Source organism: Corvus kubaryi, unplaced genomic scaffold, assembly GCF_017639235.1.
Source record: "Corvus kubaryi isolate FWS band 111438036 unplaced genomic scaffold, C.kubaryi_AGA036_p1.0 72, whole genome shotgun sequence".
In the NCBI taxonomy this organism is placed as follows: domain Eukaryota; kingdom Metazoa; phylum Chordata; class Aves; order Passeriformes; family Corvidae; genus Corvus; species Corvus kubaryi.
In genome coordinates, this window is record NW_024582060.1 from 403575 (window position 1) to 415715 (window position 12141).

The following is a 12141-nucleotide window of genomic DNA, read 5'->3' on the forward strand; positions in this document are numbered from 1 at the left end:
GGCGGGAGCATGTCCCGGGGCGGCGGGGGCCCGGCGCCCTGAGCGGCGCCATGCGGGGCCGGCTGCTGGCGCGGCTGCGGCGCCGGAGGCAACTGCGGCTGCTGCTGGCCCTGGGCGCGCTGGCCCTGGGGCTCTGGGCCGCCTACCTGGAGCTGGTGGCGGCGGCCGGCGGCGGGGCCACCCCGGAGCGCAGTGAGTGACCCCGGGCGCGGGGAGGGAGGGGAGCGGGGGGGTCCCGTCCTTCGCAGCCCGGCAGCCCCGCGATCCCCGGGAGCCCCGCGATCCCCGGGAGCCCGTGCGCTGCCCCCGTTCCAGGCCGGCGGGGGGACGCGGGGTGAGCGCAGCCACTGGGGTCTGAGCGGGGCTTTGGCCCCCGGCAGGAGACGGGCGCTGGGGGTTCACTTCCCTGCCTTTGGTCTAACGGGTCTCACCCCCCTCTCTGTCGGGAGACCCACCCAAGTCTGACCGTGCTGGAACTGCAGAGCCCAGAGCCACGGCTTTGAGATGTCTCTCGTTCTTGGTGCCCTGGTGCGAACCTGGAAGGCAGCAGAGATGCTTTGAATGCGGCTTTGATGCGAGGAGAAGTGCATGCAGAGCAGGAGGGAATGCATACCCGGGAGAGGCGCACCGCCCGCCTGCTAACGGGCTCCCTTTGTGCGAACTTTCGGGAGCACGGCAGGGCTCGGGCGAAATGCGTTGAGCTGCGCTTTTCTTTCTGAAGTAGAGGAACATTCTATCAATGTCCTGTGGCTTTTTACGCTTCTCTTTTTTGAGCTACAGAAAGGTTTTGAATGGCTCGTGGTTTTGTAAAAGGCTGTGATGTTGCTGCTGCTTTTTAATAATATCAGTACTTGGTACTAATCTAATTTGAAAGTATGTTTTCAATTACATGTGAGTGCTTAACTATTGATATTTTCCAGCGTATTGGTCCTTTCATTACGTGTTATAAACCTCCTAATTTTCACTCCCATGAGTCAGGCTTGGTTTCAGTCTTAAAGCTTGGGACTGTGGCTGTGCAAGGGGCACTATGAATGTCTACTTCTACAAAGTCCATTACGGGACTTCAGCTTGTACAGTTGTTCTGTATAATACGTGATATTACTGCTAAAAACACATATTTATTGTTCCAGCAGTGTAACAGATCTGATTTCTATCCTCTAGTAATAATCTTCTTTTTATGCCTGGTGGAATGAGAAGGTGAGTTGTTCTACGAGTCCACTTTGCATTACATCTTTAACACAATCTCACCGTGCCTTTTACTGTACATCACTTTGGCAAAACCCCACCAAAAATGCTTAGAGAGGATTTGTAGAGGTGGGCAGAAGGCTTGTGTAGAAGCAAGGGAGAAAAACGCCTCAGAAGTATTTAAAATAGTGGTTATGAGGAGAGAGGGGCTGAGTCAGGTGTTTGGAGTTGTACAGCTGGTGGTCCTTTCACTGCCAGCAATGCAAAGGGAGAAGGAGGGGTGGGAGAAGTGGGCTGAGAGAGTGGGGACAGCAGAGATGTGCAAGAAAAAACAACTTTCTTAATGAATTGAGTTCTTCCTCTTTGCTTTAAGACAGGGTTATTTTTATATCTCTGTTGTAAAAGTAATTCTGTTTTAAGACTGAAACTGGAAACAGTGAGATTACTACAGTTACTACCAACCAAAACAGAACATGAGCAAAATAATTGCGTTATATTAAAGTTCAATTATATAAAATTCCAGGTTCTCCCAAATCCACCAGAGACGTTGCTGTTCGTTGCAAACAGAAGGTATTTAAATGCTGCTGGAAAGGGTGGGAGGGTGAAATCCTCTGGCAGGCAGTTCCTCACGGCTCAGCATCACAGAGGGCTGTGGTCACACTGGGCACTTGGTGTCATGTTTTCTTGGCTTTGTAGCCAGAATCCTGGAACCTGCTAACAGGAGGAAGGTTAATCTGTGACCTTCCCCACCCTTCCTCTTGCCCTACTACCTCTAAAAGCCTGTTTTAAGAGAAATCAGAAATCTGAGCAGAAGACAAATAGCATTTGTTTTCTTTTGGTTGTTAAAACTAAGTAATATTTTCTTCTCTGGGGACAGGGACGGCTGTGTTTGTGACTCCATGTGGTGACTCTTCCCAGGATCCCAGGAAGCTGATGTAGGAGGGAGTGGCTCTCCAAGCAATTAATACTTTTCCCCTTGTTTCTGCATTGTTTTCTGTTGCATGTCCCGGTTGGGAACCCTACTGTAAGTCACACCTGGGACCAACCAAGAGCTGCCACCTCAACTTAGCTGATGCAACAGCCTCCCCAGTTATTAACGATAAAATACAAAAGCTCTCTCTTGGGCAACTTTTCTAGGCAAAAGGCTAAAAGGCTCCTCCATTGGGGCCAGAAAGATGAAAAGCTGCTGGGTTTGGAAGATCTACAGGAGATCAGTGTTTCCATCTCCTGTGTCTGTAATGGAGTTTCTCTTTGCCTCCCTAAAAGGCACTGTAGAACAGCCTGTGTGTGGAAAGCCAGGTATGTTTTTGTCTTTCCAGAGAAGTGATTCTTCCGCTTGCAAAGCTGTAAGGACTCAGAGAAAAGACTTCTTTTCCTCTCAGCCATGCATGAGATGGAGCACAAACCCCTCCGATGCCCCCACACCATCCCTGCTCTCAAGTCAGTGCCTAAGAACAAGTCTTCAGGCATGGTGGATCCTCCCAGCTTTATGTTCCTCTCCTCCTCTTACCCCCCAGACCAGTGTGTGGTGGAGAGAGCAGATGTCAGATGCCCAGGGGGTGGGTGTTTGAGTAAGTGATGCTTAAAAATTGGGGCCCTGACTGTCCTCTCTTGAGATATGTGCAGCTCTGCTGTGCAATGAAGTCAAGCATATAGAATAGTTTGGATAAAGTGAATAAAGAGTCTAGGAGAATATCCTGTAATCATCAGTATCCATTGGCACTCATGATGCTTCATCACCATGTGCTGTGAGAGTCTCTGGCATGAGGTTCACTTTGCTGTAATGTTAAAGTCAAAGGCTGAGGGATCAGCCTGAGGTGCAGAACTCGTGCCTGGTATACACCATGGGTTGGGATTTTTGTGTGCCAAAGTTGACTTGGGCCCATTTCTAGCTGTCAGGGAGGTCGGGATGGGCTGGACAGGCAGAGAGGATAGTGTGGGCTCTTGTGAGTGATGGCTTTCCTTTGAAGGTGATGCTGGAATGAGTAGTTGGGCAGGTAAAGGAAAACACCCTTTTTTGATTTTCTTGCGATGTGAGTGTCTTAGGGTGGTATTCCTACATATTCTTCCTAGGGAGCCTTGTTGGCAGGACCATGTGCTCGTGGGTAGGAGGGTGTTTCTGTTGTTGTGGGGTTTGCCTTTTTCTTCCTTTTTATTTTTTTTCTTTTTTTTTTAATTGAGCATGTTTGGCTGGCTTGCTGCCCTGTAGGTGTTTATAGGAATCTTAAACATGTTTACAGCTGAGTGAAGAGAAACAAGCAGGCTGATGTGAGCTGAAGATGGGCACACTCACTTCACACGAATTGTGGCCTGTTGTCATCCAGAACAAGCCGTAGCAGGCAGGACACTGCCTCCCTGCCAGGAAACCCGAGGAGCTGGAGACAGTCTGTTTACTCCTGCTGCTGACAGGCACTAACCTCTCTGGAGTGGGCTCTCCACTAGGAATGTTTTTCTCATCTTTATGAGCTGCTACACAGCACACTTTGCTCCTGCTGGAGATGGGGAGACTTTATTATTTCATGGGTGAATGAGGTGTTGGGGAGGGAGAAAACACAGAGGCCTGGAGAGCAAGTCCTGCATCGTGTCTTTAATGCTGTAATGCAGTTCGCTCAGCATCAGGGATGGAAGGGACAAGGGCAGGGAGAGGTATTTCCTCAGGGAAAAACCCTCATCCCAACATACTGCTACTTCCCAGATGTGCTGGAAGTGCTGTTTGGATGGAAAAAGTGGTGGGTGTGACAACTCCTTCTGCTACCTCTGTTTTTCTCTTCTGTGCCCAGCAGTGCCTCATCTTGCCCACCTGTGCAGAAGGGAGTGACTGAGGCAGCAAGGCTGATATCAGTGGGCTGTGTTTGCAGGCAGGATATGCAACGATCCCCTTTCGCTCTAAAGTCTTGTGTCAACATAGTAGAAACAAAGCCCCATCCCTGAAGCAGCTTGGAGGTGAGGTCATTCCCAGCCATTGCGGTGCAGAATCTGTTTTTTCTGCTGCAAAGACCATGGTATTTCAGGAGTCTACAAATCATCTGCACTGATTTCTTTTATTGCAGGTGTGTATGTTGTACTGAGCCAGGCACAAGGAGGGTGCTCAGGATTAGAGTAGAATCGTGGGAGGTGCAGCTGGTAGGAGCAAGAAGTTGGAAGCCCCTTTCTTAACTTGCCTTTCCTGACTGCTTTAACCTACCCCTGTTCCTCCACATTTTACTGTTGTGAGTAAATAACACTGGGAGTGTGTTATCTTCCTATCTTGGATTGTGTTTGTGGTTTGTGTCTCACTTAGATTTTCAGACTGCTGCTTTTCTAACTGAGGAGTGCGCACTGCCACTCTCTGAAGTGGGAAATAGGAGAGGTTCAGAAGAAACCGTGGAAATGTGCAAATAGAGAGGTCCTTATGGCAAGGCTCCCCCCTAATGTACGTCTACATTACTCCCTACATTAGCTCCCCCCTAATGTACACCTTCAGTACCCCTTTGCTTCCCAGAACACTGGCTTCTCGTGCCTGCAGCATGCTGAGCTCTGGTCTTCAGGCACGTGCAGGTTGCCCGAGTACTGATGTGAGTGGGCAGTGTGTGTGTTTGTGTGAGAGGAGCGTCTGCCAGAAGGGTGAAGTTGGGCATTTAATGTCATGTATCAGCTTCCTCCTCTCGCCTGGGCGCAGGGACCCCTCAGGAGCACAGCCACAGCGGCAGGTTCACTCGCGCTGCGGGCCGCCCGTGCAGGCCCGTGCAGGCCCGTGCCGTCCCTCAGCCGCAGGGCTGCCTGCCCGGGCCCGCTCGCTATCGCTCCTCCGCAGGGCTCGTTGCACCCGGCATTACGCAGTGCTCGTGGAGAGAAGCGGGGCCGGGTGGCTCTCCAGTGGTGTCTGGAGTTTGTGCTTCCTCTCTGTGCAAGCTGCTAAGCCAGAGCAAGAGTTAACCCAGGCATCCCCCACTGCACCCCGTCCTGACTGAAGGGAGCGTCTGTGCCACGAAGCTTGCGTGTGGCATTTCTGTACGTGCAAGGACACTTGGGAGACCTTTGCTCACAGGGGTCTCTGCCAGGCAGCACCGTTCCCAAAGCACACTGTGGGGTGAAGGATGGGCCCTGCAGGTGGGACAGGGGCACTTCCAGGGGGTCAGTGCAGCGTCCCTGGAGGGTGACCAGAAGTGCTGTGGCATCCTGCCACACTGGCGTGTGCGAAGGGAGCCAACATCCCCAGCCCCGTATTCACAGCACAGACTGCTCTCACAGGCTCCAGGGGAGAATCCAGGGTTAGAGGGGATCTAATGTACTACATCCCCTGGTAGCTTGGTTTGTGAGGTTCATTGGCACACCGGGGGGGAAGCCCAGGCCTCAGGCTGCCTCTGCCGTGCTTGTCCTGAGCCAGTGAACCCCTGCACTGCTGCTGGGGCAGTGCTGCAGGTAGGTTGCAAACCTGGTGCTTTTTCACCACTTGAAGTCAGCTGGGTGTTTGTTTCTGTGGAACTTGGCCTGCAGTTTGTCTGGCCTCAGCAGATCCCCAAATAATTCGCCAAGATTACATATTACCTTTATTTACAGACTCCTGTGTCATCTCTTCACGTACTCGTGTTAACTGACAGATTTATGTAGTGGTGTGCCAAAACAGCATGTATTCATGTACACACCTTCCCGTCTTGAGTTGGACGGGGTTAGGATAACTTGGATCTCAGAGGGGTGCCCTCCTGTGCATCTCCCCCACACCACGGGCTTGGAGAGGAATGATTCTGTCTTCTGGAGATGTGTTTCTGTGTGCTACAGTGACAGAAAGGCTCTGCCTTCTCTCACCTGGAAATTCAGGCAGATGTGAGAGAAGATGGACATCATCTTTCATCTGGTAGTTTGAAATTACTGGCATCTGCAGGATGGGAAAAGGCAGGATGCTCTCCTGAGGACAGAGACTGCCTTGTAGGTTGTGGCAGTTGGGAATGGAGTAATGATGGGGTTCTTTCTCCAGCGCTTACAGTGCTGGCCTCAGGAATTTATGGGGTTATATATTTTGTTGAGTTTCCCTTTCCTATTTGTTCTTGCGCTGCACTGATGTTCCCTCTTACAGTCACTTCCCAATTCCATTGCTGGTTTTAGGCTTGCAGTAATAGCTGAGAAGGACTTTCCAGAAAAGGAAATAAGGTGGCTTATTTACACGTGGTGTGAGATTTCAGAAAGACACATGTTTCTGGGTGGAAACAGTTGTGAATCTGGTCCTCGGATACTCACCCTTTTCATGATGTTGGAAATTCACAGTCTGTGTGTGTCATGAGCCAAGCCAAAGTACACTGGGACCTTGACCAGAGCTGCTCTGTATTTCTGTTTTCCTGAGAAGACTTTCCCATGCCACAGTGCAAAGTCCTTGATGTTCCTGATCTGGAGAGAGTTCCTGATGCTTTGAGATGCTTAGATGGTCTGGGATGATGCTGCCATTAAGTTCTCCTAAGACATCACAGAAAAATAATTTGTGTTGCCATAATAAATAATTTAAGTCAACTACACGGAATAATAATATTTGAGTAGTCAGTCTTTAAGATCTTGAATCATTTCAGACAATACAAAGCTTGTTGGGTGGACTTGAGTCCCCTTGAAGCATCAGTGCCCCATCACTAATTCTGATTTTGTAATTTCCTAAGGCTTAGTTATTTCAGCATCCTGTGACTATTTCCCATTTGAGTTGTTTTGGGGTTTTTTTGAGGGGAAAAGAGGTCAATGTGGTTTTTTTCCCCAACTTCTAAAACAAGGGGATTAAACTGTCACCGATTACTTTGCATTGCAGGTCTTATACCCTTACATGGCAAAATTGTCCCATGTGGGGCTGTTTGTCCTTTTCCATGTCGCTGTTTTCCATCAGAGATACAAATGGAATATCCTAGGCCTTTGCATCATCCATGGGGCTTTCCTTTCTCGCTCGTTTCCATCTCAGTGACCTTGTTAATTTTTGACAGTTCAAATATTCTTGGGTTGTTTTCTTTTTTGCCATTTGGAAATTGACAGCCAATGCTAGTCAGTAATGTAAAAACACTGAGTACAGATCAGAGACTTGACTATAGCAGGTGTGTGTTATCTTTTTTGACTTTCTTTTCCTCATGCCCTCTGAATTGTGACCATTAGGAGCTAGTAGCCTTACGTGGCAGCCTGTGTTTCACTGAAATGTGTAAATCCACGCTCACTAAACAGTAGTTCATTGTCACATGCTGTCGTATTCCATTTACCAGTAAAAATATTTGATCTATGTTATCACCTGTGATGGCTGCAAATTGCCTAGTAGAGCTCTCTTGGAGTGAGGATAATCTGCATTTGTGATATGTGTACTTTTTCCTGCCATTCTAAGTAAGTCTGCTCCTACCTTTCTTGAAGAGGCCACTTACTTATTTCCATGTCATTAGCGTGGGCTTGGCCCATATATTTGGAGTTGGCACCTCCGACAGCTTCCTCAGCGCTGCCGCTCGTTTGAGCCTAGCTGAGATATCTGCAGCCCTTCTCGTAAATACTTCCCTTCTTAAATTAGTTTCATTTGTATTCCGTAATGCAATTTTCTGTAAAATTGCAGTAGTCATGTCTGGGTGCTATTAACCCCATCTGAGCTGCTGAACAAAATTTATAATGGGCTGAGAATATCCTGTCCAGACCACCCGATACTAATAGCCTCCATTACCTGCTGCAGCAGCAGCTCATTCTGCATTAGCTGCCACAGTCCATGCTTTGTTGTAAGCAGGCCAGTTGGGAGTGTTTTGTTTATTTTCCATCAAAAATGCAAAACAAACAATCTGCCAAAACCAAGTTTTCCCATCAAACATGACTGAACTATAATTTCCAGAGGTGTACCTTGGTAATAATTGTCTGCCTTACATAAGAAGTAAATAGCAATTGCAAAATGAGACTTCTCCTGTGTCTTGAAAACATCAGTGTGTGCTTGTATCAGGGTAAATTCTGTGAACAGTGATTATGCCCCATAGTCTGTACTCTCACACCAAGGGGGAGAGTAGTTAGCTGCATCCACTTGGAAATTCAAAATAACATCCAAGCCAAGGTGTTGAGAACAAAGGCATTTTAAGTTGTTCCCCAGATCATATGTTGCTTCTTTTTCTTCTTAGGGGAATAACAACAACAAAAAAAAAGGCAGTGAGAAGGTTTGTTTTTAAAACTAGAGTAGAGCAAGGGTGAACCTTGAAGAGGAAGGAAACACAGGGCCTGTGGACCTCTCTCCGTGTCAGACTCCTCTGTTGTGCCAGCACAGTGGCCCAAGGGAGGCTGGGCCCTATCCCCCTTCCCCTCCCTCAGGGTGCCTGGGGGCACCGCTACTGAATGTGAAGAGCTGAGAACTTGCAGGGAACTGGATCAATGGGGAGCCACCAAGGACCACATTCCCCCTCCCCGCTCCCCAGAATACCCAGAATATGGTAGGGACCATCTCATCCAGGAATCCCAGGTGTGGGCTGGGAAGGAGGCTGGAGCCTAAAGCACCTGGGGGGAGGTGGAGAGCAGCCTCTGTGCCCAGGAGGCAGCAGAATGGTGTGATTCCCAGGAAAGGGGCCCTTAGCCCCCTCAGCCTCTTCCTTCTCCCACGCTAGACCACCTTTCATGCCACAGTTGTCCCAGCTTCCCGAACAGCCATCCTTGGCCATATGCAGTGCCTCATGTTGTGAGCCACCTCACTGCCTTCTGTTCTGGGCCCCATAAATACAGGGACTATGGCTGCTGGCCCACAACTCCCTGAGCTTCAAAGTCTTCTGTTTCCAAGGACGTTTAGGGCAGAGAGGTGTCCCACAGCAGCAAGGCAAGTGGTTGCCCGCTTTTTTGTGGGAAAGCAAATAGGGACACAGAGGAAGAGGGGAGATGTCATCAGCCACGTGGTAGCAATGTAAATATCTGAAAGGATCTAAAGTCATACGGGTTCTAGAAAGATTTTCGGTGCTAAACACAGCCTGAATGGTGGTTTGTGTAAAAGTTGCCAAGTTGGTGCTTGGTTTGTCTCCGTGTGCTGGCTGGAGCACCAGCTGCAAGCACCTCAAGCCCCAGAAGTGGTTTTGTGAAAAACGAGGTTCACTCTCCTGTGAGAATTTAAAGGGTTTAATATAAAGACAATAAGAGACACATAAAGCAAAGGGATAACGGCTGGGTGCCTTGGTGCTCTGCCAAGAGCATACCTGATGCTCGAGGTGAGTCCTTTTCATACCATTTTTACTGTCTGTTCTCTATTCATATTTAAACTTTTCCTGGAGCTGTTCTGCACGGCCACTCCTTGGTTCCGCCTTTTTAGAGCATGCGTATTCTTCTGCCTCGCGGTTTTATTTCTTTTGATTCTTGGGGTTGGGCCCGCTAGGTGAGAGTCGATGGTAGGGTGGATCTCTTAATTCTCCAGACAGTCAGGGCTGATTGCAGCTTTGGGCCTCTTTGCCCCCCGGCCAGAGCGGTGATAGCGGCTCCGGACTCTCCTGGCCGCCCGTTCTCCGGGCAGAGCAGCCTTTGGGCCCTTTTGTTCTCTGGACAAAGTGTTGGTCAGCAGCTCCTCGGGGTTCACCCTCTGCTCGCCTGGAGGTTCTCTTACTTGCTCACACTTGCTAACATTCTTGCTAAAAAGAGAGAAAACTACATCCACACAGCAAAAAAGCATTTCTAACATTATATAATATCTACCTTTATACTTTGCAAGAAGCCAATATTATATGTTTATAACAGTTTGGACCATCATTCTCCTCTCCCCTCTCAGGCAGGGGCAAAACCCCCTTTATACAGGTGTTTAATTATTCAGGGCCTAAGCAGTCAAGTTCGTGGGAGGAGGAGCATGGCAGGGCTTGCTTCGTCGCCTCTTTCTGCACATGTGCCTGGGCTGCTCTGTGTCTGTCACCAATTCCTAGGGCCATTCCTGATCCTGCTCTTTTTCAGCTGCTTCCTCAGTCAGGAAGAGCTTTGTAAGGTACATGGGTTGAAGGACAGTTGTACTGCTCCGTGTTGTGCTGTGTTGGGAGCTTATTTATCCTTGAAAAGATGTATTCTAATTCTGTCTTTGCTGTTTTGGTTACTTTTTCTTCAGGGAATTGGACGCGCTTTGTGGGACCAGGGTTTGACAGAATTCAACCTTGATAGTGGGTGTTTTCCTTTTCCCTGGAATTACTGGCTGGAGCTCATGGTCTGTATTTATTTGCTCACGTTGCTCACCTGCTCCAGTAGTGGAGCTAAGATTGCCAGCACTGAGCCTGAATTTAATTTGCTTTTTCTGCCAGTGCCTTTCATCCATTGGCAGTTTCTCTGTTGCTGGCGTGGTGCTGCTCACCTGCACCTAGTCTGCAGCTAATAAATGCCTCCAGCTTTCACGTTCCTTTCCCCTTTCTCTGAGCCATCATCTTCATCCCTGCTGCTGCTCTGAAGAAGTCCTGGTGTTGCTAACACAGCTCTGCACTTGTGATTCCTCCGAACATGCCACCCTTCCTGGCAGGTCTTCCAAGGCGTTTCCAGGCACGTCTCGCTGACTCGCACCTCTTGCTGCGGTGGGGAAGAGGGTCCTTTGTGTGTGCTGGTGGGGCAGGGGAAGGTGCACTCCCTCTCTGAACTCCTGCTGTACCCTGCCTCAGTCTGGCTAGTATTATTTCAGTTTGTCTGAACTGTCTGATCGCTGTCTGCATTCCATCAGCTCCAGCCATGTGGCCGATTTCCTCTGCTTTGCAAATTGTAATTGCTTTGCCAATTAACTCTGGGTCTTCCAGTACTCTTTTTTGAGTGCTTTTTCCCAAAACTCCATGCTTCCCAAAGAGCATGACTAGTTGGGAGTTTTCTCCTATTTTTCATTATTATTCTTTGTAAATTTTGTTTTCACCTTTTTCTTATAACTCTGTGTTATAAGATACCCAACATAGGCAGTTCAAGGAGGGAAAGAAGCATTTTAGAAAGTTTTGCAGCTCATGCAGATGTAGAGGAAGAAAGAAAAGTAGAAGGTAAAACCAGCAGAAGAGGATGCATTTGGAAATACAGATGACAGAAATTATTTAACAAAAGTAAGTAGTGGCCAAAAATGGGACGTGATGAGACGAGTGTCAGAGCAGAGTGATCAGAAAATGCCAATGGCCACTAAAAAATTTTCGTGGAAGGAGCTGAAGGCTAGATTAGAAACAAATACTTGGGATTTCAGTGGAGCAGAGAGGTTGGAATCAACAGAGATCAAAAAGAGAGATGTAGAAAGAAGGGGGCACAGAATAAACCACTGCCTTATGTTTAAAAGAGGTGGAGGAAAGTGCGGGGATAAAAGTTACAGAAGCTTGTAGGGATCATAAGCAGCTCTACCAGGAGGGTTAAGAATGTATTTGGTGTCATGAGGGTGTTTGGTGCTTTGAAAATCAGTAGCATGGTGGCTTTTTACTGTGGTTGGTGTCTGCCAAGACACCTGGTTCCCCTGTGTAGGGCCCTGTGCTCAGTGCTGCAGATGCTGCTCTTGGTTGGCCGAGTGTGGTTACCTGTTTTGTCCGGGTGTCAAACAAACGCTCAGCACTTTGCCAGTTTTTTTGTGTAGAAAAAGGATTTGCTAGTGTAGTCAGGAATTTTTAATGAATCCCTCTTTATTTACAAAGCATGTAAAGTCCCTTTTCTCTAGGTACAGTGAAAACTGAATAAAAGATGCTTGGTTTGCACGTAGTCCTATGGTTCATAGTCGGGTAGCATTTAATCCAGAAACTCTCTAATTTGCTGATGTTCATGCTACTTCTGCTCCTTTCATAATCCTCAGGGCTCCCTTTCTGCCTTTCCATGCTTTTTGGGGGCTTTCCTCTTACACAGAGGGATAGGCATTGTTTGCTGGAACCAGTGCAAGTTTGCCTTCAGACACAGGGGAAAATTTGCCCTGCTGAGCCCCCACCCCAGGCACCGACTCCCACAGCAGGGACGGCAGGTTGCAGGCGCAGCGGGGCAGGCATCCCATCCCTGGGCCGCAGTTCTGTAGCAGGCAGCACGCTGGAGAAGGGACCACGATGGGAAAGA

The 12141-nt window shown here is 48.7% G+C and overlaps 1 protein-coding gene across 2 annotated transcripts in view; it reads left to right on the forward strand.

Moving 5' to 3' along the window:
* Positions 1–50: 50 nt before the first annotated feature.
* B4GALNT3 (beta-1,4-N-acetyl-galactosaminyltransferase 3) overlaps positions 51–12141 on the forward strand; it is a 64717-nt gene continuing 52626 nt past the window's right edge. The window contains exons 1-2 of one of the 2 annotated variants that reach the window (XM_042050333.1): positions 1175–1197; positions 1709–1755. In XM_042050333.1, the coding sequence (XP_041906267.1) occupies positions 1178–1197; positions 1709–1755 (67 nt within the window). In that variant the 5' untranslated portion in view covers positions 1175–1177. Of the gene's footprint in view, positions 193–1174; positions 1198–1708; positions 1756–12141 lie in introns of those variants that run through there. The other variant, XM_042050332.1, reaches the window with a different exon arrangement.